Source organism: Anastrepha obliqua, chromosome 4, assembly GCF_027943255.1.
Source record: "Anastrepha obliqua isolate idAnaObli1 chromosome 4, idAnaObli1_1.0, whole genome shotgun sequence".
In the NCBI taxonomy this organism is placed as follows: Eukaryota; Metazoa; Arthropoda; class Insecta; order Diptera; family Tephritidae; genus Anastrepha; species Anastrepha obliqua.
The window spans coordinates 125,698,191-125,724,560 of record NC_072895.1 but is presented as its reverse complement, the minus strand read 5'-3'; the positions used below and the strand labels follow the sequence as shown (position 1 = coordinate 125,724,560).

At 40.4% G+C, this 26,370-nt stretch overlaps 2 protein-coding genes across 3 annotated transcripts in view; one reads left to right on the top strand and one right to left on the bottom strand.

Moving 5' to 3' along the window:
- Positions 1-485: 485 nt before the first annotated feature.
- Positions 486-26,370, bottom strand: part of LOC129244413 (Kruppel-like factor 2) — a 95,568-nt gene continuing 69,683 nt past the window's right edge. Inside the window, exons 5-6 of the mRNA XM_054882034.1 lie at positions 1,134-2,123; positions 486-1,066 (exon numbers count right to left, since the gene is read on the bottom strand). Of these exons, the coding sequence (XP_054738009.1) occupies positions 894-1,066; positions 1,134-2,123 (1,163 nt within the window). The 3' untranslated portion in view covers positions 486-893. The remainder of the gene's footprint in view (positions 1,067-1,133; positions 2,124-26,370) is intronic.
- On the top strand, positions 2,933-5,272 carry LOC129244731 (uncharacterized). 2 transcript variants are annotated; one of them, XR_008582382.1, is made up of 4 exons: positions 2,933-3,060; positions 3,111-3,622; positions 3,698-5,038; positions 5,110-5,272. XR_008582382.1 is itself a non-coding variant. In XM_054882527.1 (3 exons), the coding sequence occupies exon 2, from the start codon at positions 3,680-3,682 to the stop codon at positions 4,094-4,096; it is 417 nt and encodes a 138-aa protein (XP_054738502.1). In that variant the 5' UTR covers positions 2,933-3,060; positions 3,111-3,679; the 3' UTR covers positions 4,097-5,038; positions 5,110-5,272. The 2 variants fall into 2 exon arrangements, 1 of the variants encoding a protein (XP_054738502.1); XM_054882527.1 differs by having other exon boundaries at positions 3,111-5,038.

Sequence of the window (26,370 nt, the reverse complement as noted above, 5' to 3'; positions counted from 1 at the left end):
ACCTTTGTCATATGAAGTACAATGGACTTTTCAAATAAAGTGAAATTGAATTAAGGTTAAAGGCCATGCAAGAGATGGAAATGGTTTCCAAGTGTTATAATGTCATGGCTTTTAAGCTTTCAATAAAAAGTGAAATAAACTATGCGTAAGGTCTTTGAAAAATGTACGGATAAATAAATCGTCAGTTATGTGTACTTATATATAAAATATAGATTTTACTTTCCGAATATAGCCTGTCGATATTTGGTGCTATTTAAATATTGTAAATAAAATCACATATTATATTTTAAATTCACACATAAAAAATCATAAAAAAGTCATTGCATATATTCTATTACTTGTATATAGTAGCGCTATTGTTTACCAAAAGCTTGTTCTGATGCGAGGGTGAGCTCGTAATCCTCCTTCCGTTGTCGTGAGTAAAAAGACAATTATAGTTCCATGAGCTTTTTAGAATTATTTAATATATGTACATATGTATGCATTTACTTAATAATGATGATCTTTATATTTTATTTATGTAGTTCACTCTGAAATTCGTATATCAACTCAATCGTATTGGCGACATTTAGTTAACTATGCGCTTTTATAGTATACGTGATATGGTATGTATGTGTATACGTGTATAGGTACTTCCATTTTGAAAACCGAACACAATTTAACAAATGTAATGTTTTGGTGAATATGTTTACATAGAGCCATTTGTTTCAACTTGTGGGTAACATAGCCTCATGAGATGCTGTACTTACGAGACTAAACATGATAATTGGCTAAGTTTATTAAATAAAAAAATTTTCTAAAATTTGCTAAAATAAGTGGCTGTAGTTGCAAACGAACATTAGTGAGTAAATTGTGCCGCTGTCTTACTTTTTACTTATTTGTTTGCTTGAAATTTAGTGTCGGCGCATGTGCAGCGATAGATGATCGGAACGGCTAAAAGAGCGTGCGCAGAGCTGGCAGCGAAAAGGCTTAACGCCGGTATGCTTTCGGTAGTGGCGTGTCAATTCGTCCGATCTAGCGAATCGCCATATGCATCCTTCCCAGTTACACACGTACGGTTTCTCACCTATTCGAGGAGAAATGCTTATATATATATGTACATATTTATATTAAATTTTTTGTGTGGAATTCACCTGTGTGAGTGCGTTTATGCGCCTTAAGATGAGAACTCTTTGTGTATACTTTATCACAACCCTCGGTGTCACATTTGTGCACTTTCCGATTTTTAGAGAGATCACTAAAACCGATATTGTTAATAATTCCGCTTGATTCCTCAGATCGTCCAAACATACTGCCACCAGCTCCTCTCAATACCATGCTACTGAAAGCATTTTTGCGACTATCAGCATTTGATGATCCTTGGAAGGTGGGGTTCAACGTTGTTTGATTAGTCTGAGTTGCTGAAGACATTATCTTCCATGGCGATATCGTGTTGGAGCTAACTGTGCCTGGAGCCATTTTACTGTACGTAGAAGTAACATGTAGCATCGAAGTAACATTTGATGGAGCTGAAGGCAATACTACATCATTGGAACTCCAAACTCTTGAGCTAAACGGTGAAGACCTTCGGTCTGTTGTATACTTATAAGGATTTTTGAAAAGGCTTAGCAAACTAAAAGTTCTTTGTGCTGCAGCAACGCCGGCGACGGCTGTAAGAGGATGATTACAAAACGGTATTTCAGCAGTGGATGATAAAGCAGGTGATGTGGAAGAAGTTGGATTTATGCTTCCAGCATTTCGGTGATGTTGAGAGGATGCTTGATTGAAATGCCCACTATTGATGCTGTGGTTGCTGCTATTTGAAAAAGTATTGCTTTTGCTGTTGCTCTCTTCTTTTATGCGCCGATATGGCAAAAGGAAAGGTGAAGTGGCTAAAAGCGGAGATATAGGAAGTTTAGAAACCGTTGATGATGATAATGGTGATGAATACTGCCGATTAGATTGCAACTGAGTTGATGTGGTGAATGAAGAGGAGGAACTTGATGTAGAGGAGGTAAAGCGATCTCGATTGTAATTGTGGTTGTAGCCATTGCCGCTTTTTATGCTTGAATAAGTGCTGTAAAGATTATCTCTTCCATTACTGTGTTTACTTCCAAACAATTTGTAGTTTGGTGATTGAGATCCTGAAAGACAAAAGAAAAAACAACAATAAAAAATAAGAACCCTGCACGTGTTTCATTAATTTTTAAAATTTCACTGTTTTGGAGGTTTGATTCAAGTGATTTCTTTTAACAATAATTTAAGGCGCATTTTTTTCCTGAAGCTAACGCCAGAGTTGAGGAGAAGTCAATAGGAAATTTGATATATTCTATTGAAGGATATTATGCGGGGATAAGGTCGATACGTAGTCGTGACTACCATTCGGAGAACGTAGGTTCGAATCTCAGTGAAACACCTAAATGAAGAAAAAGTTTTTTCTATGAGCGGTCGCTTCTTGGGAGGCAATCACAAACCTCTGCCATGAAGAAGCTCCTCATAAAAAATATTTGTCATTCGGAGTCCGCTTAAAACTGTTACTTCCCTCCATTTCTAGAACAAGATCAAAACGCACACCACAAATAGGAGGAGGAGCTCGGCCAAACACCCATATAGGGTGTAGCGCCAATTACATATATATACATAAAATTCAATGACCTAGAAAACTGCATGGTCACAATTTTTCTAAAAATTCTGACTAAAATGATTGAAATTTTGATGAATTTTTTTTTTTAATTTGCACAATATTTGAAACTTTTATTTATATGGCTTTTGTAGGAGAATGAACTATATTTTTATAAAAAAATATTGCAATTTGTAAAGGAACCACTTTTTATATGCACCATTTTAATGTAAACGTAGCTTAAGCTTGTATCATTAGAATAACATAGGGTGTGTTCGAGCTACAAATGTTGCGGCAGTGTTACTTTTTATGACAGAGCATCACGTTCTTCGATAAAATTTCGACAACACTGGTAACGTCACGCGTTCGTTTAGCGAAATGTTGACAATCTGTTGCTCATCACTAGCTAATCAAGCGCAACATACAAATTTTCAATGCGCAATCGAGATGGAGGAGGAAAAGTAAGTAAATTTTGTGTTATATGCTATTATTGTTAATTATTTGTTTTTAGCATAAAATTAAGCGTTGTGGAAAACAAATTACTGGTCAGAACTCGATTAGACAGGCATTTGGTAGCGGAAGGAGGAAGAAATCGGTCCTTTGGGGCAAAGTACTGGACAAAATTAAAACCGATGCCCCAGATCTTAGCGCTACAAGAGATCAGTTGCAACGAAAATTTTTAAATAAAATTCCATTTTTTAAATAACACGTTCGACGCAAAATAAAGTATGCAATATTGCTGCACACTATTAGCTGAGTATCAGCAACAAAGTATCAATAAAGCAACAGGGTTGCAGTATTGCGGTAATTATTGAGCGGCTCGAACACACTCATATTTTACATGCATCATTTTATTGTGAACTTAGCTTAAGCTTGTATTATCTGATTTGATGAAAAATGCAACTCTAAATAAAAGGGGGATTCTTTGATTTCCACTTGAATGGTGAACACGCGTTTTATTTAAAGTAGAAATCTATATCAATCACTATAAATAAAGTGAAAACCGGGCGTTTTATAACTCAGGTGTGGGGTCAACCGCACTTCCCATTGGAAAATACTAATATCTATCTAATAATCAAAATGGTTAACCCGAGACAGGATTTAGCGAATGCCCTCAGTGAAGCAGGAGTGAAATTCCCACCATCAGCTACAACACAACAGTTGCGCAACCTTCTGCAGAGCGGAGTAGGAACTGGAGAAAATGCCTCGAACTCTACTCTTGAAAACGTTGCCGATTCTGACAGTAATAATGCTGTCAACAATGAAAATGCCGCTGCCGCCAACATGGAAAATGATATTATCACAACACAACAGTTGCACAACCCTCTTCAGAGCGTAGTGGGAGTTGAAACAAACGCCTTGAACTCCACAATTCTGTTCGATTGTACTGCCGCTGCCGCCAATAATCAAAAACTACTACTACAGATGACGACTCCGATACTGCTGACGCCGCCATTGCCGCTACCGCCGCCACCACAAACACTGCCGGAGAGATGAATAAGGGCCAGCAAGCCATGCCAACGCTTCGTGACTTAGACGAAGTGATCATAGCTTTGAAGAAAATAATCGAAATTCTAACACTGAGGAAACGGGATGAAGAACTTAAGTGCCGAGTCCCCAAAGAAAACCTGCGCCGTTTAGATTTCGGAGATATCGAGCACGCTCTCCCAAAGTTCAACGGTGATGACGTGTCATACTGAGTTCTCCACTTTTTACGCGATTTCGAAGAGATTATGAATACATCAGGAGCAGACGATAGCCTCACACTACTAGCACTTCGCCGTTCGTTAAAAGGAACGGCACGAGTCTTCTTGTAAACCACAACCGCATTAAATTACGACGCTTTAAAGACGGCATTGACAGTCGAGTTTGGAAAAGCAATCACGCGGCAGGAAATTTACAAAATGTTAGCGCAGCGTAAGTGGAAGAAAAAAGACGAGTCGATCCACTGCTACATATTGCACATGCAAGCTTTGGCAAAACGAGCCAATATCGATGAAACTGAGCTCATGGACTTCATCATCGATGGTATGGGGAACTCAGTCCCAAATATTCAACTCTTGATGATGGCACGCAGTATCGAAGATTTGAAAACGTTGGTGAACCGCTATCAACAAAAATTTACGCCGGCCAACGTCACAGGTGTTCGAAGCAAGCAGCCCAATACAACAAACGCAAAACAACCATCAACAACAAACATTGAGCGGCGAACAGCAAAGCCGAAAGCAGACTCAACTCTATGTTTTAATTGCTCGCGATATGGGCACATGAAACCTAATTGCCCATACCCACTACGACCTGACGGATCCTGCTTCCGCTGTTGGCCATGACCTCTGTTCCTGCCCGAATCCAGCTAAAGTTTTAAAATCACGGGATGACGTGGCATTTATTGAAGTTGAAGCAGATTACGAGGGCGGCGCTATTGGCGCATTTAATTTTGTAAGTATATCGTTCCAATTGACTAAGGAAACAATATGTAATCAAGTTTTTTCTCTATTCGATACCGGCAGTAACTGGACTGCTTCAGCTTCATAAAAGCGCCACTCGTGCCAAAAGATCTGGTAGGAGAGCAGTCCAATGGAAACATATCCTATTATAAAGGCATTGGTGGAACAAATTTCCTAAAAAAAAAAGTGAAATGTAAAATACAATTTTTAAATAAATCAAACGAAGTCGAATTAAATATTATAGCGAATGAAAGTATGAACATACCAGTTATTTTGGGACGTGACTTCTTGCGAATTTTCAATATTGAATCAAAAGATGGTATTAAGAGATATAGCAAGGAACAATTATTAGAAATAAGAGAAAGATCTAAGTCGTATGCATCTGTGACTACTCAACCAGTAATTGGCTCCGACGTACACCCTGCCGCTACTATGCCGAAGCACTCTGGTGACGAACTCCACCAAAGTAAACCTAATTCCGATAGCATACCTTCCGAAGTACCCGACATTTTTAACATCGACATTTCTCACAACGCCAATGACGTTGACATAGGCCCCAAACTGGGCAAACATCAGCGAGACGTACTAAAACGACTCATTGTCGATACCTACTTCAGCAATAACGTAAAAGCCGAACCGTTCAACTACGAAATGAAAATACATTTGACTAGTGACAAATGACTCCCATATTAAGAGTATACAGAATTTTCCAATACCTACTAATCCAAAACAACTACAATCGTGTATTGACCTATTTTCAGATTTTCGCCGCTTCGTGCCGTCCTTCTCTCAGATCGCCAAACCACTGAAAAACCTACTCAGTAGAAACTTGGCATTTAGCTTCGACGAAAAATGCCTTGATGCCTTTAATGAGCTTAAGTCTAGGTTAGTAAAAGGTCCTGGCTATTTATAGTCCGGAACGGGAAACGGAACTTCATTGCGACGCTAGTAGCATAGGCTTCGGATCCGTACTGCTGCAACGCCAAGATGACAAAAAGTTTCACCCTGTTTCATATTTTTCTAAAACTGCTTCCAGCGCCGAAGCAAAGTATCATAGTTTTGAATTAGAAGCTCTATCTATAATATACGCGTTGAGAAGGTTTAGGCCCTATTTGGAGGGTATACCCTTCACAATAGTTACCGACTGTAATTCACTGACAATGACCTTGGAGAAAAAAAATTGAACCCTCGAATAGCCAGATGGGCTCTGGAGTTCGAAAATTATAATTATAAAATAAAACATAGACGAGGAGCCTCCATGAGCCATGTTGATGCCCTAAGCAGGCGAGAGATCGCCCACATCATAAAGACGTCGTCGAATTCCAACTACAGGTCGCTCAGGAGCGGGACAAAGCTATTGAATCAATACGTAATCGTTTAGAAAATGAACATCAAATCATTATGTTTTAGTAGAAAGACTTGTATATAGGGAAATGGCAAATGGTAAGAACGCACTGTACGTACCCTACGAGATGGAGTATAACATTATATAATACAACTAATGCATGAAAAGTTGGGCCATCTATCGGTTGAGAAAACCCTTAACAAACTCTGCCTGTATTACTGGTTTCCGAACATGCGAATGAAAACAGAAAGATTTATCAGAAACTGCCTAAAATGCATAATGTACGCTACACCTCCATCGGCTAGGAAGAGGACCTTGTATTCCATCCCCAAGACTCCATTACCGTTTGACACCGTCCATATAGATCACTTCGGTCCACTACCGTCAATCAAATCAAAACGGAAACACATCTTAGTGGTAGTTGACGCATTTACGAAATTCGTCAAACTCTACCCAACCAACTCAACCAGTACTCGATAAGTGATTGCCGCTCTTGAGAAATACTTTAGCTACTACAGCCGTCCGACGCGAATCATAAGTGACAGAGGGTCCTGCTTCACGTCTAGTGAGTTTGGTGCTTTTCTAATAAAGCAAAGCATAGGTCATGTAAAGGTCTCCGTTGCCTCTCCGCAGGCCAACGGGCAAGTGGAAAGGGTGAATAGGATATTGAAATGTATGTTAGGGAACTAACTGACGAAACTAACTATGATGACTGGGTTAAAAGGCTACTTGAGGTGGAGTATGCTATAAATAACTCAACTCATAGCACATGTCGTGATACACCCAGTCGTCTTTGGTTCGGTGTTGAGCAAAGAGGAGGTGTCGTAGTCGAATTCACTGAATTTTTCAGGACAAGTTACGCCCAGATGATGGACGGGACTTGGTAAAGTTGCGCAAAAATGCATCCATGTCTATCCAAGCTAGACAGGAATATGATACCAAACGCTCTTGCAATAACCACATCAGGACTAAGACATACAGCATAGGTGACTACGTCGTCGTGAGGAACGTCGATACGACAGTCGGGAGTAACAAAAAACTGATTCCACAATAGGGCCCTTATGTTATCCATAAAATATTGGGGAACGATAGATATGTCATTAGAGACATAAATAACTGCCAGTTAACGCAGTTAGCTTATGATGGGGTGATTGAAGCTCACCGGATAAGGAAATAGCGACAGCTGCCGGCAGGGTGTGCCGACGAGAGAGAAAACGATCCTCTGCGCATTGACTAGCCGTTTTAAGTTGTAACTTTGGTCGAGGTCGATCCTTTGTCAGGATTGGCCGAGTTGTAAAGGAACAACTTTTAACATGCATCATTTTATTGTGAACTTAGCTTAAGCTTGTATTATCTGATTTGATGAAAAATCGAACTCTAAATAAAAGGGGGATTCTTTGATTTCCGCTTGAATGGTGAACACGCGTTTTATTTAAAGTAGAAATCTATATCAATCGCCATAAATAAAGTGAAAACGGGGCGTTTTATAAATTAAATTAGAAAAACAAGTTCTAAAAACTTGTCAATAGTTATTTAGCACAATATATTATAGAACTTAATTTACAACTGAAACAGTGTTCGAAATTTTTTTTAACCTTGTTGACATCGCTGTGTCTGTTAACATTAATAGCTATATTGGCCCTGCTTTATATTTACTTCCCAAATACATACATATTTGTCGAATTACAGAACAATAATAACGCATATCATGAAAACTAATTCATGCGATATGAAGAATATTTAATAAATAATAATAATAAGAGAATATTTATTATAATACAATTTACTTGTACTTGTTCTAGTAAATAAGAATAACTTTCGCAAATGTTGCACAAAATTTTGATAGTTTTTTTAATTTTACCAATTTTACCATTCGAAATGATTCTCAATATGGGAAATTCAATCACGTCTCTCATGATTGTTCAAAAGAGATGAGCGTTGAAATCAATATTTTACGTGACTGCCGATAATTTAAAACAAAGTTTTTATTTATAAAGTCATTGCAGGAATCCAACCTAAAAATATCACGTCGCTCTAACTTAAAAGGTGTACAATAGAGGTTTTTTAAGCAAATGTATAAAAAATATGTATAAATGGAAATAAAAATGCTGAAATTTGGTATTGCGCTCTTGAGAAAGAAAGCCGATTTTGCTGATCGTTATTGCGCGGAGCCTATATATATGTGCTATTATATGTAGTTCGAACTCATCTTCGCAGTCATTAAAAATTGATAAGCATTTTTGAGTCTTGGGAAATCGAATTTCTGTACATAAAGACAGAGGCAACATTAAACTGGTAAACAGATTTCCCTAAGTATTCATCGTATAATTACTTCAACCAACATTATCCACACGTTGCTTTTTATAAGTTATTAGATTTATTAGATGTAGAAAGTAAACGCAAGAAAAAATAAACGAAATAGGAAGGAATTTGGCGGTACATACATATGTATTTGCATAATTCTTTATACTTATTTATTTACATATGCTTATATTCCACCAATGTAATTAAGTTAAGAATTTAGAAAGTATTTTTGTATAATTTAAACAAATTAGTTAAGTCTACAACAACAGACTGCGGATTAGTGACGAATGGACATATGAATTATGATCAAAGTGAAAAAAAATAAAACCATTTTTTTTTTTACTTTTGTACTCTTACTTTAGTTTCGTTTTAGAATTAAAGAAATCTTAAACGAGCTCCATAAATAATCTAAATTATACAATGCAGATCTCGAACCCAGGACCTCCTGCTCTTATGCCACTTACATCAAACTCAGCTCCGGCGACCGCACACAGGCAGGTATGCACATACATATTATATATGTGCATACATACATATATTAATTATGATATTTTTTGTAGTGTCATGAAATTTTCGCAAATTCGTAACGTTACTCTATTTGTTATGTTGCCTCGGGTCATTGGGTTAAAACAATTAAAAAAAAAAAATAATAATTGGCGCGTACACTTCTGTTAGGTGTTTGGCCGAGCTCCCCCTCCTATTTGTGGTGTGCGTCTTGGTGTTGTTCCACAAATGGAGGGACCTACAGTTTCAAGCCGACTCCGAACGGCAGCTATTTTTATGAGGAGCTTTTTCATGGCAGAAATACACTCGGAGGTTTGCCATTGCCTGCCGAGGGGCGACCGCTATTAGAAAAATGTTATTAATTTTGATTTCACCGAGATTCGAACCAATGACCTCACTGTGAATTCCGAATGGTGATCACGCACCAACCCATTCGGCTACGGCGGCCGGTTAAAAAAATTGATGGTGTCTAATTGAACTGCACATAACGTTTTTTTTTTTTTTTTTTGCCGGGACAACTAGTCCATTGTACTACACTTGGATTCCCTTTTAATTTTCTTTAAATCTACCCGATCTCCGAAATCTGAGTAGATCTTGTAGTGCCAAGGAGCCAAGATGGTCGCTTCTTAACACATCAGTGCTAAAGACCTCAAACCTGATTCGAGCGAAGGCGGGGCAGACACACAGGAAGTGGTCCGCCGTCTCATCCTCCTCTTCACAAGCTGGGCAGAGTACACTGTCTGAGATGCCCAACCTTTCCTTGTGCTTTGCCCACAGAAAGTGGCACGTCATCAGTCCAACCAGCCGTCTGCACTCCCCTCTGCTTAATGACAGAAGGGTTTGCGACAGTCGATCGGACATGACCGGTAACATCAGTTTTGTCCATCTGCAGCCTCTCTCAGCCTGCCAAGCTCGCTTGTGGGTAGTAGTTACCCATTTGCTAACCGTGGCCGTGATGGCCGCAGAGGGGAGTGGCAAAGCGGGCTCTGGGCCAAAGAAGTTGGCCTCAGAGCCCATCTTAGCTAAGGAGTCAGAGGTCTCGTTACTCGCGATACCCACGTGTCCCGGGACCCATGTTAGCATCAGGCTATTATGTCTGCCGACATAGTTCAGCCTGGATTTACAGGACTTCACTACCCCTGATGTGGTTTGAGGGCTGTCTAAGGCCATAAGCGCTGCTTGGCTGTCGCTGCAGACACATATGGATCTGCCTCTCCATCGTTTTTCCACAACAAAGTTCATCGCTTCTTGAACTGCATACACCTCCGCTTGAAACACAGATGCATGCATTCCCAGAGCAAAGTGCAGTTTTGTCCCGCTGGATTCCACGTAGACCCCAGAGCCGGAGCCATGCTCGGTCCTGGAGCCATCCGTAAAAATGCGAAAACAGTGTTTGCCGGGCTCATTTTCTGAGTCTCCCCACAACTGAGCCTCTGGTAGCACTACACTGTATGTCTTTCCAAGTACGACCCTTGATGGCATGGAGAGAATCGTTGGATCGATGTCCATGTCTTCTCTGTGTTCCAATGCCGGACAAGGGCCGTACCAGTTCCCACTGTGTTTTAGATGGCCTTCAAGGCCTCTCCTCGGATGAAAGCATCAAGTGGTGGTAAACTAATCAGAGCATCTAGTGCCGGGCCTGAAGTAGTCGGAAAAGCTTCGGTGCAACAGATGGCCACAGTGCGTTGTAGTCTCGATAAGGTCCTCCTGACTCCCACTAGGGAAAGTCTGCTCATCCAGACCACTGATGCATAGGTGATAATGGGTCTTATCATAGCCGTGTAGATCCATAGGACCTTGCTAGGAGAGAGACCCCACGTTTTCCCAAAGACACCTTTGCACTGCCAGAAAGCTGCCAGCGCTTTGGATGCCTTTGTTTCAACGTGTGATTTCGATAGGAGCTTACTATCGAGGATTACTCCAAGATGTTTAATTTCCTTGGATAGCTGGATTGTGACTCCTTTTAGTTTTGGCAGAACGAGTCCATTAAGCTTCGTCCTTCTGGTAAAGAGGACAATACCAGTCTTGGCGGGATTTGCCGACAGCCCGTTCGCACAGCACCAAGTATCAATCCGATCCAGAGTTTTCTGCACTTTCCTGCAGATGTTCATAAGCGAAGAGCCTGTTACCAAACAAGCAACATCGTCCGCATATGCTTGTGCGTAGACTCCCGAATCGTTTAAGGTGGTGAGTAGAGGATCGATTACCATGCACCAGAGTAATGGAGACAGCACACCGCCTTGGGGCAGCCTCTGTTAACCCCAGATGACACCAGCAGATCTTCCTCTGCTCGCACCGAAACGATTCTTTGGGCCAGCATCGAACGAATCCAATTTACTAGCACCCGGTCTACGCCGTGCCTACTAGCAGAGTTACACATACTATCAAAAATGGCATTATCAAACGCCCCCTCTATGTCTAAAAAGATACCCATAGCGTAGTCCCTCCTGTTGATGGCCAGCTCTACCCTAGCAACAAGGTTTTGCAGTGCCGACTCGCAGGATTTTCCACTCTGATAGGCATGCTGAAATAGAGACAGAGGGTGAGCTTTCAGCGACTTCTGACGTATGCGCAGTTCCACCAGTCGCTTGAGACTTTTCAGCATGAAAGAGGTCATGCTGATGGGTCTTAAGCTTTTGGGGCTGGTGTAGTCGTCTTTTCCAACCTTTGGGATGAAAGCGACCCTCACCATCCTCCAAGAGCGTGGTATGTAAGCCAGTGCCAGGCATGCCGAGAAGATTTTCTTCAGGGCTGCTGTCACGAACTCTGCACCCTCCTTCAGCATGGCAGGATATATGCCATCTGGTCCGGGCGACTTGTAGTCGCCAAAAGATTTGATGGCAAATCGAATGGCGGCCTCATTCACCACAGATCTGGCAACGAACCAGTCATGCCGAGAAGGTGTAGCAGCTCTGACAACTGCCTCTATCAATAAGGGCTGTTGCCGGCTGATGCTAATCTTCAGCAAGGACTCTCCAGTTCTTGATTGACCACCCAAGTTTTGAGTTTGATAGGGTTAGATCAATCACCTCCTGCCTTCTGGCCGTTACAAACGTTGGCTGTGAGCCCTTGTTATGTATGTCTAGGCAGGAGGACGCGATAAATTCGAATAGTCGAGAACCCCGTCCATTGCACTTGCTGCTGCCCCAGATTGAATGCTGGGCATTAGTATCGCAACATAGGATGAGGCCCAGACTGCGCCGCTCACAGAACCTCTCGAGACTAGTGGCCTTCCCGGGTGGTGGCCCTTCGAGAGCATCGTAAGGAAAGTAAGCAGATGCAATCACAAACTTCGACCATCCGCGTCTACCTTTATAACACACCTCAGCCGCTACCAGGTCTTGGCAACAGAATTGCTCAAGACCCGTCAAAATGAGATGGGATGATACTATAAGACCGGTCCTAGGTCTGCTAGAACTCCTGTCATATAATAACGTGGCCCCTTTCAGCGCACTTAAGCCACAGAGACGGCCCCTAAATACCCAGGGCTCTTGCACTGCTGTTATGTGGGGTAATGTGTGCAGCTGGGAAAGCCTTCTACTTAGTAGTGCAGTAGCGGCTTTGGAATGCTGCAAGTTAATTTGCGTCACCGTCAAGGGACGATAGCTACAGGAATTGTCCGAGTCAATCATTTGGGAAAGACATGGAAGCTGACCATCCCAAAGAAGAGACTCAGACGGTTCCCGTACCGTGAGCCCATGACATCAACACTGGCCTCGTCCACTCGCACCACAAGAGCAGCCCTTTCCTTCCCTTCCCGGTTTTTGCTCTTGGTGTACGAGACGACTCGCCAAAGCCTCGTGTTGATGCCCGGATTCTGGGCACGTAGACAGGATAGGACATCCGCCGTAGACAGGTCTGGATCCGGAATCCAGCAGATGGCCTTCCTGAGGGGTACACTCTCCTCGCTGTAGACAGCGAAGCGAGTGGTCCCCATGGGGGGCACGTTATTGACCACGGTCCTGATCCACTCGAAGTTGGCCAGAGACGCGCACGTCACCTTTATGGTGCCGTCCTTTGTCCCATAGCCCTTCGCGTTGGCTTCCGGACCGGAGGCAATAACCCGACGCATCAGTTGGCTTTTGCAGTATTTGATTTCTGCATCCGTCAGCTGATGGTCAGGCCCCAGTTTTCCAATCACAGCCATAGGTCGTGGGCCAGCAGCCTTCTCGCTATAGGATGGCTTGACCGCACCCTTGGATGTGCTTGGGCGAAGGTCCAGCTCCCGATCCTCCACTGACGAAGATTTCGCCAGGCAGACAGCTGTGCTGGACATTTTGTCGAGGCGCCGATAGGGACGTGGCTCAGCAGAACCTTTTCCCGCCACATTGACTGGCGCCAAGACCGCGCTCGTACCTTGGGGGGTCGTGGCTCGGCCATTGGCGGCAACCGCAGGGCAGGGAGGTGTGCTGCTTTCAGTCGCCGTCTTTCTCCGCTTGCCTCGAGAGCGAGACAACTTGGGAGTGCCTGTGCCCACCGAAGACTCGGTAGCTTCCATGGGTGTCACTTACGCTGACCGAGGTCGTTTGGAAGACACAGACGCAGAAGGGCCGGCAGAGCCACATGAGGATTTCTCCCGCATGAGCTTTGCCCGCCGCTTTCTTCTCTTCCTCCTTGCCGCGCTCTTCGATTTCCCTGCTTCTTTGGGAGGTCGTGCAGCCACCGAAGAGACCTCACAACTCAGGCCCTCAGAAGCAGGGAAACGTTTTTCAGACTCTGAAGGAGAGGAGATTGCGATAGCAACCCCCGTCTTCTCCAGGATGCGCTCTCGCTCGTAGAGCTGAGACTATTGGGTTATGGTTGGGGCCTCCAGAATCCATGCCCCTGCCGCCGAAGCGGGTGGATTGCCACTTGTGTGGATTCCACCTGGAGTAATACTACCATTGTTTTCCAACTCCTCCCTAGCCAGTTTGGTTCGCGGATGGCACCCTGATTCTATGCCAACTTTGAGTCATCACACGAGTGTTGAACCCACCCCATCAGGGAAGGCCACTCTTGTGATGCCAGGGCTCCCTATCCACCACCTGGGACGCGCCCGATGGGAGATCAGGCAACTCCACACGCACATAACGTAATGCATTAGTCTTTGGTTATCAAATTATTAGAATATTTCTGTTAAAATGCGAAAATCCACAATTGAGCTTACCCTTCTTGATTGTTGAATGATGATGCACACATGTGGCATGTTTTCGCTAATGTAATCGTATTTTTAGAGAAAATCTCTTCACTATTGCGTATATGAGCAGCAACGGTGGTAGCAGTAGTATTGGCGATAACGGTGGAGGTAAAAATATTTGGAACTGAAGGCAGTAAACAGGCGGTTAGTTGACTGGTACCATAAAAAGTGAATGTTGCCCCTGAGTAGTTCGCTGTTGTTTTGCTCGATTAAAACATGGTGAAGCGCAGTAACGACATTAACCAAATAGTAAAAAACAAAACAAAACAAATCGAGATGGAAGCACGAAAAAAGAAGTACAAATAAAAATGTGAAATACAAAAACGCGTCTTCAAGTGGCACACTCATAAAACCCATAAACTGCTCATTTGACTTGGCGTGTGAAATGGTTAGCAGCAGCACAAAGTTAGCAGGTGGGCAGGGTGAATCGAGAAGCAGGCAGGCTGGCAGTCAGTCGTAAGTGGAGAGTGGCAAACGGCAAACAAGCTTCGAAGTAGTCAGGAAATGAAGCAACGCGCCACAAATATGCAATGCGCAAGTGAATGCATGCCGCAAGTGGCAAGTGTGGCAAATGTTCGGCGCGTATCTGCGTTTGTGCTTCGATGCTTCGACCGCCTTTCAACTGTGCTCAGCAATAATTATGATGAACTGAGTAAGTGCCTGTGGATGCGACGTAGATCGGCTGCATATTGATGCACAAGTGCGACAATGATGACCAAAACCGAAGAGACCAAAGGCCGGAACGAGTGCGGTATTGCGGCAAAGCATAAACTGTGAAGCCGGTGTTCGAATGTGCATACAAACACATATGTTGATGCTTATACATATAGGGTGATCCAATACACATATTGAATTGAAGGACATTTTCAAACGGTTTGACAGAAGCCATTAGATCAGTGCAAATGCCATTTCATCATATTATTTAATTATTTTATTATATTATATATTAGTTATATTAATTATTTACAATAAGTTATGCCTCTCCGTTGTATCTATACAGGCTAGTGGACGGGAGAGCTGCGGGTACCGAAAAGATGACTTGAAAAATACATACAAATACAAACATCGCATTCGAATATTTATCAATGCGCGAAAAATTCAAAGCAAAGTGGTATGCAAAGACCTGGACCGACTACACAAACAAGAAAAACAACTGACAAAGTTCCTTCTTATCAAAGAAAATTGACAAAATGGTGGCAGCGCTTCATTAGACTAATTGTTTCCTACAGGGTCCACGTGTTATTTTATTTTAAATATGGAAAATTGATAGGCAATCACCCTTTAGATGCATACCCACATACACATATATACACATTTATATGTACTTATGTAGGCGCTGGGTCGTGCAACGCATTACGCGCCGCGAAACAGCAGCGTACAGCTGCGATGTGTGAACCTTGCATTCATTGCGGAAAAGTTGAAAAAACTGTGTAATAAATTACGAAAGTAGTTGATAGGGTTTAATGTGTGTTTGCTGTGCGATTGAAAATAATTGGCAGTTCGAAGCCGTTGCAACAAAATGTGAGCGCAATCGCGTAAACGCGTTAATTGCAAGCTCTGTTTTCTTGCTAGCCATGGCGGCAGCCATTCCAAGGCACATATATACATATGTATGTATGTATGTATAAGTATTTTGCCAACTGTCTAATCTAAATTCATGGATGGGTCCACTTGATTTTATTTGTGCACTGCACCTGCGTTATTCTACATACAATGTACGTACGTATGTGTGCCTATTTGTATGACGCAGCTATTTGTCAAATCCTTGCTTTCTTCGCGTTACTTCCCGAATTAACATATCTTATTAGTTATTAATAAACTAGAGCTGAGCAAATATACATACATACCTGACCTGGTGTGAGTTCGCCATAATAAATAAAAATATTCATAAGCATCCATATACTATGTACAATTATGGAAAATCGCCACGTTCTATGTAAATGCATACTCACTTATGTATGTATGTACGTGTATATCTTCGTTTTACCTGCGTGTGTCTTATCATCCTTTAGAAAATGAAATCGCTGACAAGTGTGGAACTCAAAGCGTTGGCTGATACCGTGGCCTTAGGCTCCGTGGGAAATAACAAAATCATGGACGTTAACATAGTGAATTGCTTTTCGTATTTGGGCGGATTGTCATCAATTTCAGCATTCGGAAAGTTATACGCTAAATTTCTTCCCATTAATAGACATTGGTGCGGCAATTTTTCCATAAAAACGTAAGTAACAAATATAGAAGCATATTCACAACAGCAACGAATGTGGAAAGAATTGCGGGTTAATGTACAAGTGCCACCTGCTCCTGATTGCTATGAATATGTATGTATGGGTGGGAATAAACACCAACTCGGAAAGAAGAACTTACAAATCTATACATACATACATCTGTAATTCACTTATGATGGACTCGCTTATGTTGGAATTTCTATTTTAATATATCCATTATTCAAGTCTGAGTGCAAATATGAACAAAATCGGCTAAAATAGACTTGGTTATTACGGACTCCGTTTATAATAAACAAAAAATGCATATTTCGTCCAATATATCCAGGGCTATCATGAACTAAATCAAGGTAGTACAGAACCGTAGCAACTAGCTTCTGCACGAGAAAATGCCTATTAAAAACGAAATTCGGTACTTCACCGAATTCACTCAAAGTGTACATTCACTTTCTGCAGTAAACCAAAAGTAGCAGTTCAATCGGATCCATAAATGTAGCTTGAATATATTCGTTGGTATGTCATGCCGAAAAGTGTGACCCCTATTAGTCGACTGTCCTTTTCTTTCTCTTTACTTGCAAAATTTCTCATTTCGATTATTGAAATACCCCTACTTCACAATTTTTTGTCATTCTAATGGTCGTCTTGGTATTTGTGAAATAAGGTATGCAAGTAAGTTGTAAAAAGTATCATAAATTTAAGCGGTTTTTGAACCCCAGAGCTTACACCCTTTTTGGGTATTTGGCCGAGCTACTCCTCATATTTGTAGCGTGCTTCTACACTACAGTTTTTAACCGACTCCGAACGGCAAATGGTTTTTTATGAAATACACTCGGAGGTTTGCCATTGCCTGTCAAGGGGCGACCGCTCTTAGAAAAAAGTGTTTCATGCATGGAGAGTGGAACCTGCATACTTCCGAATGGTAGTCGCGCACAAACCCATTCGGCTACGATGACCATCAACAGTCCTATGTGTGTTTAAAAAGGGAGAGATTTACTATACACCACCAAAACGCGGCAAATTTAGTCAGTTAGTTTGTACTAATGTATTGCTAACAGTAGGGGACAAGCCGGGTTAACTTTCAATCGGCCAATTGAGTCGATGGAATTTCCAGAAGTCAAACGGTTTTTTAAGTATGGTATGGAATATGAAACGATAATTGTTGAACTTTTAGCGGAATGCTCTCGAAGAGCTAGTGGCAATACTCAATATACGATTATCGAGCAACAAATCTTTGATTTTCTTTACGAATTGTTCACCAGTTAATGTTGATAGCGGTTGAAGTAGAGCTCCTCTTCAAAGCTTTTTCTTCATTACCGTCTTTGTCTTAACCTGGTCCCATAGGCTTTTGTACTATTCTCAATATTTCTGCAGCAAGAATATCATTATTTTTCTTCATTTTTATATATTTATCTAATAACTTAACGAAACTAATAAAAATACTGCGTTCACAACGCAAAATATTAATCACATTTCATTTATTTTAATAAAAAAATGGTAGTAGATATCGTGGTTCTTCTCAAAACTCTAAAATAAATAAACATAAAATTCAAATTTTAGTTTTTCTCATAGTCCGCGCCAGTTGGTTGATTTTTTTACAATAATATATGTATGTATGTTCATATGCACACGTTGTACATACATAGTTTATAGACAAGAAGTGCAAGTTCCAGCTTCTTAAAACTGACAATAAGATAGTAAGTGTATTCAAATAAATTCCGGTATAACATTTCATGGCAATGTAGTCTAATTTTTGGTCCATTCAGTTCTAACAATCAAATGCAAAAACAAAGATGATGTATTGTATGTATAAGTGAACGATATGAAGTGAACCTATTCAAAACACCAGAACTTTTTTGTGTGAAATTAGTTTTTATTGATTTTTATTGACAAAATTGTTCAAAAATGATTACAATTTTAACATATATTCACTTTAGCTCAATATGACCATCTTTTGCCCTGACTATAGCCTTCAAACGGTCAAAAAATGAGTTGCATGCTGCACGAGTGTGATCTTGAGGTATTTTGGCCCATTCTCGTATAATCGCTTTTTTCAGCGCATCCATATACATATATAATATATATAATAATTGGCGCGCACACCCTTATTGGGTGTTTGGCCGAGCTCCTCCTCCTAGTTGTGGCGTGCGTCTTGATGTTGTTCCATTGTATGTATGTTGTTCCACAAATGGAGGGACCTACAGTTTCAAGCCGACCGAACGGCAGATATTTTTATGAGAAGCTTTTTCATGGCAGAAATACGCTCGGAGGTTTGCCATTGCCTGCCGAGGGGCGACCGCTATGAGAAAAATACCGAGATTCAAACCTACGTTCGCTCTGTGAATTCCGAATGGTAATCACGCACCAACCCATTCGGTTACGGCGGCCATACCTACTGGCATATTTTTTAGTCCTCACCTTGCTCTCCTAAATGGGCCAGATGGAATAGTCCATCGGATTTGGTTCACACGAGCTTTATGAGACGGTGCCGAGTCCTGTTGGAACGTCCATGGTCTACGACGGAAATGTTTGCGTGTCCACGGCTCTAAATCAGCTTTTAAAACATTTTCTCGATAATAAGTCGCATTCACTTTGACACCAGGCTCGATAAAAACGATTGGAGAGCGTCCATAAGCGGTCACTGCGGCCCAAACCATTACTTGCTATGGGAAATTGCTTCGAGTGGCCATACGTAGGCTCAAATTCTCGTATGAGCGTTCGGTCAAGTAAACACGATCGGTTTGAGTATTTATGAACTGCTCAATTGGGAAATTTTTTTCATCAGAAATCACAATGTTAGGAAATTCGGCTTTTTGGAACTTGAGCTCATTTTTCAATATGCGTCGAATGCTGTCTTGCGATATTTTCAGTTCTTTCGCCATTTTTCTTCCACTTCGACGTGGATTTCGTTCAAGTCGAGCCTTCACTTTCCGAACCATTTCTGGCGTTGTTGCGGTTTTTTTTGGTCCACCTCCATAGCGTTTGCAATGCTACTAGTATCATTGTGACGTTTTATAGTGCGATACACCAACATTTTATTCACTTTGAGGTGACTGAGCTCACGAACAATGGCTGGTTGTGATTTTCCAGCCAAATATAACGCAATCACACTATTACGTTTGAATTCCATCACAGAAAAAAATTCAACAAAACTGAGACGCAAATGCTTTTGATGGCTTATAAACAATAAATTGAACTGTCATTAGAACAATTTTGACATTGATGTCATGAGCTATTTTACAGATACAAGCAGTGTAAATAAATGTTCGCTGCTAAGTGGAGGTGCGAATCATTAAAATGAAAAATTAAAGCTAAAAAAAAATTAAAATTAAAGATATGAGGGAGTTGAACTCTCAGCAGCCAAGGATAAATATCTGTCTTCAAAAAGTTTCTTAGAACTCGGTTCCGCTGGCGGTTTATGTACAAGTATCAGTTATTGCTCCAGTTTTAATTTTTATTGTGTTATATTTATAATATTATGAAAAAATTGTTATGTTATGTCCTCCGAAGAGTCCCAGCTTCGTGAGGAGCAATTGCAGCTATAATCTGAAAGTTTAACTGGGAGTAAAGTTGGTTCATTGAAATAAATGTTGTTGAGGCGCAAGTCTTGCTATAATAAAGTATCAATGAATACTGAAAAAATTATGTATTTAGTTTGACAGTTGTCATTCGTGATCTGTCAAAAAAACCATATGGAAAAATTACTTCCGATCTGATTACGCTTTCAGCTTTTATTGGTCTGTGGCACAATAGTACTTGATAGTTAATTTGTAAATGGATTAGTAATAGAGCGAAAATTAGTTGTCGCTAGAAGCATTAAATGAAGCCACTCTCTACAGTGAAAAAATCACACCTAATGCCGCAAGATGGCAAGTGCAAAATTAAATCAGGTGCGGTACATATATTTATCGCTCATTTGACCGCTTACTCACATATACATATATATTATAAATATGTATATTTATATATATACATATATTTATATATATAATTCAGCATTTTTACCTGTCCTCGTGAACATGTTCGTATGTAGGTATAACACCTTTAGTTGAAATAGTGTGAAATCAATCAATTAAATTGTTTTTGCGCCAATCGGTTCCGTCGCTCGATCCAACCCTCTGTGTTCGGTATCTAACATCTACACAGAAAGCGGTGAGCGAATCGCTGAAGTAGCTTGCAAACAAATGTGTTTTAAGCTGCTCTATCGACCAATAAAAGATCATCGCCACCGATTTGACAGTTACACATTATTGGCTGGGCGTTTTGAATTTGGTGTTTACTCACATTTAACAGAGTGAACAGTTTGAGCGTTCATTAAGCAGCTTACCTGGCTATACATGCATACATATGTACGTATATACATATGTACATATTTTGGTTTCAAGCATTACATAATTTTATTCTTCTTTTTTAATTTCGTATTCCTCTTTATTCTAAGTTCCCGGCTTAACTCGCTGAAATATATATGTAAAGTTCATAGATCGAGTGTATTTCATCTGATGCAGTCATCGTCATCACGAAGTATTTCATCTGATGCAGTCATCGTTCAACTGTATTGGTTCCATTCGTCCGCAGAGAATTTGACTATTGTAATCAAAGTAGCGCCTATTGGCGAGAGTATTTCTCGTTAATTTTACAGGCTGATATGATTTTCGGTGCTGATGTTATTTATTATGGGCCGATTAGGCGTTTCATTACATATTGTAAGTTATATATTTTTCGATCCGTTTATTTTACATCCAAGCCTTAAGTTGAGCCATCCTAACCGAGTGGGTTTATGCGAGATCACCGCTTGGTTGGACCGTGGTTCGATCACATACATGAAGTGTGAATAGAGGTTTGTACAAAAATCGTATATACTTTTAAAAACCTTTGTTTACTGTTTTATGTCCCACACTTACTTTAAGAGAAATCCCTCCGTTCGTGAGGGATTAAGTTTTGCTTTTGCAATTCAGTGGTTTTAGTGCAAAAATTTCAATCAGAATGCAAACAAACAAAAATGGCATTCAAACCACAAAATCGTGAAATCTTCTTTTATAGATTTGCCTAGATCGGTCTCAAGTCTATAGTATGTAAATCATTAAGGACAGTGCTACTAACTTACTTTTTTCGAATTCTATCAGTGCATGCAGTTTTACAGTAATTTTCGGTTTCTCCCCTGCCGTGTTTCTCCTTTTATCATTGCGCGCAACTGAGGGATCGATGTTAGATCGTCGGTTCATGAAACAAATCTGAACACTGGATTGTAACTCACGGATGTCCGGGAAGTTTCCATACCTATACGCAACCTGCAATTGCAGTTCAGTACTTAATTTAAGCGAGAGTACAAGTAGGTGCATACAGATATGAAGTTTATACATACATACTTTAACATAAAATTAAAGCACTTGTGTTTTATTTATGCATGTATATCTGCACTTATAAATGCATATGTACGGAGCTTATTCGCAAGAATCAAAACTCGCCGCAAAAATGTGCGATGGACCCTTGTGTGACTTTGACTGACAGATCGTGCGGCAGCTTGTCAATAGTTGCCACCTGCCGTTTAAACAACCCGGGCTTAGTTGACTCTTTACAGTTTGCCAACAGAACTACAAGCAGAGTAGTCAAACTGTTGTCTGACCATATGGCTGTGTGATGGTAGATCAGTGACGAGTCGAAGGGACGAGGTAGGGGCTCTTGCAACAAAAACGTAAATGCTTACATATTGACCGAACTCATGGGGCGAGCGAATAAACAGTCGATGGATCGATAGATGTACGTATGTAAGCCATAATACAAACTCATGGCCGCAATGTGTTGTTGTGCTGCTATTTCTTGTTATTTAATGGTCTTCGACTATCATGCTTTGTGGATCACAGAGTTAAGCAGAATCAGAAATTGATCGAACCCGATTAACTACTGCTCAGACAATGGTAGTTGCTACCACAGACCACCACTCAATGGCCACCAACAACTCCCAACAAAGAATCCCAAGCACAAGCTTTTTTAGCGAATTCTTCTGCTTAGCATACGGAATGGGTTTTTAATGTGTGGTGGTAGTTGCTTACTAGTTGAACAACGACAACAACAACACAAAAAAATAAAAAAATAAAAAATTTAATACAGTAGCTTCGGCCACAACTGGAACAATAAAAGTAATACGCCAATATCAACCAACCATCATTTGGAATTTCACTTTCAACGGGTCGTTTTAAACAAATGTTTTGTTTATTGAGGTCTCTGGTGTAATCGATAAGTATTAAGATAGTGACTTTTGTGTTTTTAGAATCACAAACACTGTTGCTCAATAAGAGAGTCGAAGCCGCTGTCGATGCCGCCGTCTAGATTCTGCCAGTGCCGGTGCTACCGTCATTACTGATTTGGCAGGTTATATAGTACATAAGAAAAATTTAACGAGTAAGCCAAATGACCACTACATACCAGTTGAAGTTGCTGAATTCTATTAATTTTTACGTATGACATTGTACATGACATTATCCGAATTTGTTGATCTTGTTAAGCTTAAAAAACTGCATACATTTCTCAAAACAGACTAAATACTTAAAACATACAAATATATGTAAAGCATGTGTGCACATACATACATACATATGTGTGTATAAATAAGAGGCCAAACATAAATGTTAAAAATTTAAATTAAGTGCTTAGTGTAAACAGTCTTCATCTACACATCCATACATATCTAAGTAAATATGTTTTGGCCACAACATTGATCTGACATAAATTTCTTATATAAGTAACGGGAAATATTCAATTTATTTAGTTTATACTAACAGTTCAGACTGGCTTTTCATCACGCAAATTGTACATAATTTTTCGGGGGCGTTATAGGTACATACTTATGTACATACTATATGTACAATAAGTAAATCGTCAACATTATTATACATACAAAATAAGAGTACAAAATGCTCAGAAATATATTAATCAGTGTAATACGATTTCTAAGGCTTTACGAAGGCAACTATAGCAAAGGTGTTAAATGCAGTGAAAAATTAGCTTGGAATCCAAATATAGTAGGATCCTCTTAACACGGTTTCGAGATCATTCGCCCCCTAATATTCTGACACGGTAATCCTCTGGCCTCCAGCTTATAATAATAATATATTATACTAGTTTGATGAATTGCAAGAGATTTTTGTTTTAAGTTCTGGACTATAAAGGTGAAAAGCAGGCACCACCAAATTATCTTTTTCATCAAGGTAATTTCCATCAGGAACAACGCAATTATACCAGGCCAGAGCTTAACTTTTTTCACAAAGTAGCCCTTAGTTTCGGCGAGCATTTTCTTACATCTGCGAACAGCCAGTAGCTGTTGGATGTGGGTTTTTGATGTTTTCTGATGTTTCCGGCTCATTTGGACGCCCACTGCGTTGTGCATCAACGGTGTCTCTACGACCACGCTTGAACTCAGCAAACCATCATTTTATTATTGTTTCTGATGAACCGGAGGCTCCATAACACTTTTCAAGCCATGGCATTGCTTGAACAGTATTTTTCCCCATCAAGAAGCAGTGTAAAATTAAAACATGAATTTCCTCTTGATCCATTGTTTAAAAAATAACGAAAGTAGCGTTACTCTTAGGACAATAACTCACGAACTAATGAAAAGAATATCATGACATTTAAGATTAAGAGGTGAGTGCAATAAAACTAGTGCCATCTATGTGTTAGGGTCGGGACTTTTCAGCCCATGTGTTAGGACTTATATTGAGTTTATTACTAACTTCAGGTCAAAGTACAGCCGTCATCACCATCACCTTTACCAATATGTATCGTATCGAGCACGTCTATGTTGCCGGTACAACTAGGACTTAAATCTGACCAAGAATTGTCACTTCAGCACCATCCCCCAAAAGTTTAAGAGTAATGTTTTCCGTTGTTACAACAACAGACACATCATTTAAACAATCAAAAAAGCTCTTAAAGCTAGATAGAGGGGACTTGAGAACTCTCGCTGGATACTATACGAGACATTGCACTTATAGTATTCGTTGTCACGTCCAGAAGCTAGAATCAGTAGAACCAAGGGCCTGCAGTTTATACGAACTGGATGATGAAACACCAGCTTACATTCTCGGCGAATGTGAAGCTCTCGCAAGAAGAGAACTCGTACACGTAGGTGTAACGACTCTAAATCTCCCGCTGGGACACTCTCTTTAAAGAAAAGAAATCACAGACCTCAACTTAATCCGTCAAGGTAGATATTTTGTTGAAGAAGTTATGCATATATTTTTAAATAATCGTAATCGCATAAAAACGATTAGTTTGTACTTCTTAAAATCTACTCAGTATATAAACACCAATTTTAAATATAATAGAAAAGACAAACGTTATATCTTATGTTTTCCACATAAAATACAGTTTAAAAAATTACATTTTAAGAAATATGTACACATGTATATCTGTACGTATGCATATGCGTCTTATGCATAGCAATATTTGGGTGTTCTTGTGCTGCTACCATGAAATCTCTTTGTTTAAAAGTACGTGATTGTTTTAGAGAACTCCATGATAATATATTATATAATACATACATGGGTTTTGGTAAGTACACGTGCACATCACAAACAGTTTGGTGTTTTTCCTCTTTAATTAAGGAATTTGTGTTTAAGCCTACGCAATTCTAAATAAGTGCTGCTAATACTGAATAAGTATTTTTTTTTTAATTTTCCTTGCTCCCAATTCAATATTTGATTTCAATTTGTATGTTATACATATCCATATGTACGAGTACACATAAATGCACAATAAGTGCATAGGCGCCTTCAGAATTTAGGCTAGGGGAAGATATGGCTACAAAAGCTAAAAGCTAGTTTTTTTCCAAACAAAAATCTCATGCACAATTTTTTTTATTGTTAGGTTTATATGTACTATATTTTTGATTTCATGGATTAAAAATGTATTTCTACTTATCAATCCCACACTTCCGGTTCAACTCTCATTCGCACACAGCCATTCGTCGGTATTTGGCTTCTTCTCAAATTAGCTGTTACAATATGGTTGTTTGAGAAGCTTTTTGTAACGGAATTACACTCGGAGGATTGCCATTGCTTGCCGAGGGGCTACATCTATTAGAAATACTGTGAACTTTCATGCAGTGGGTATCGAACCAAGGATCAACCTAAAATGGGAAGAGTACCACAGGCACACTTCAAGTAGCACTTACGTGCCATTTTGATACCATAATGTGGACCACTAAATGCGAAAAATTTAGGGAAGAGAAAAGGAATCTAGGCTGGAGAATTACTTCAAGTCATCCCCAAAGCGCACGCTAAGGAATCTCAAGCGCCTAGCCGCCAGAGCCGGACATTTGCAGAGAAAGTCTCTTTCTCTGCAGGATCCCCACAGCTTCTGCAAAAGGGGTTGTACGGAATTCCAAGCTTCTCCGCATGAGTACCGATCACCCAGTGACCAGTGAACACCGCAATGAGTTTGGAAATTGAGCGTTCTGTTTCTATCGTACTGGGGCTATAGTGTTTTCGGAATAGTACACGCTGAGACAGACCTCCATCTGTCTTTCGCTTTTTTTAGAAAGAAATTGTGTAGTTTCCCTTTAACAACGGACAAAGGGACACCGATGTCTGAGAGGGGGTCAGCTGAAACCGGTTCTGTTGACCCTTCCTGGCAAGTTCGTCGGTAATTTCATTTTCCTCTGTATTCCTGTGCCCAGGAATCCAAATAAGGGAAATGTTTCTAGTTCGATCGAGATGCTTGAGTTCCTCCTTACAGGTGTTCACCAGAAGGGAGTTGCAATACGGCGACGACAG

Coding starts and splice junctions, on each gene's coding strand:
- LOC129244731 (XM_054882527.1), top strand. CDS start 3,680: ATGGTTAACCCGAGACAGGATTTAGCGAATGCCCTCAGTGAAGCAGGA.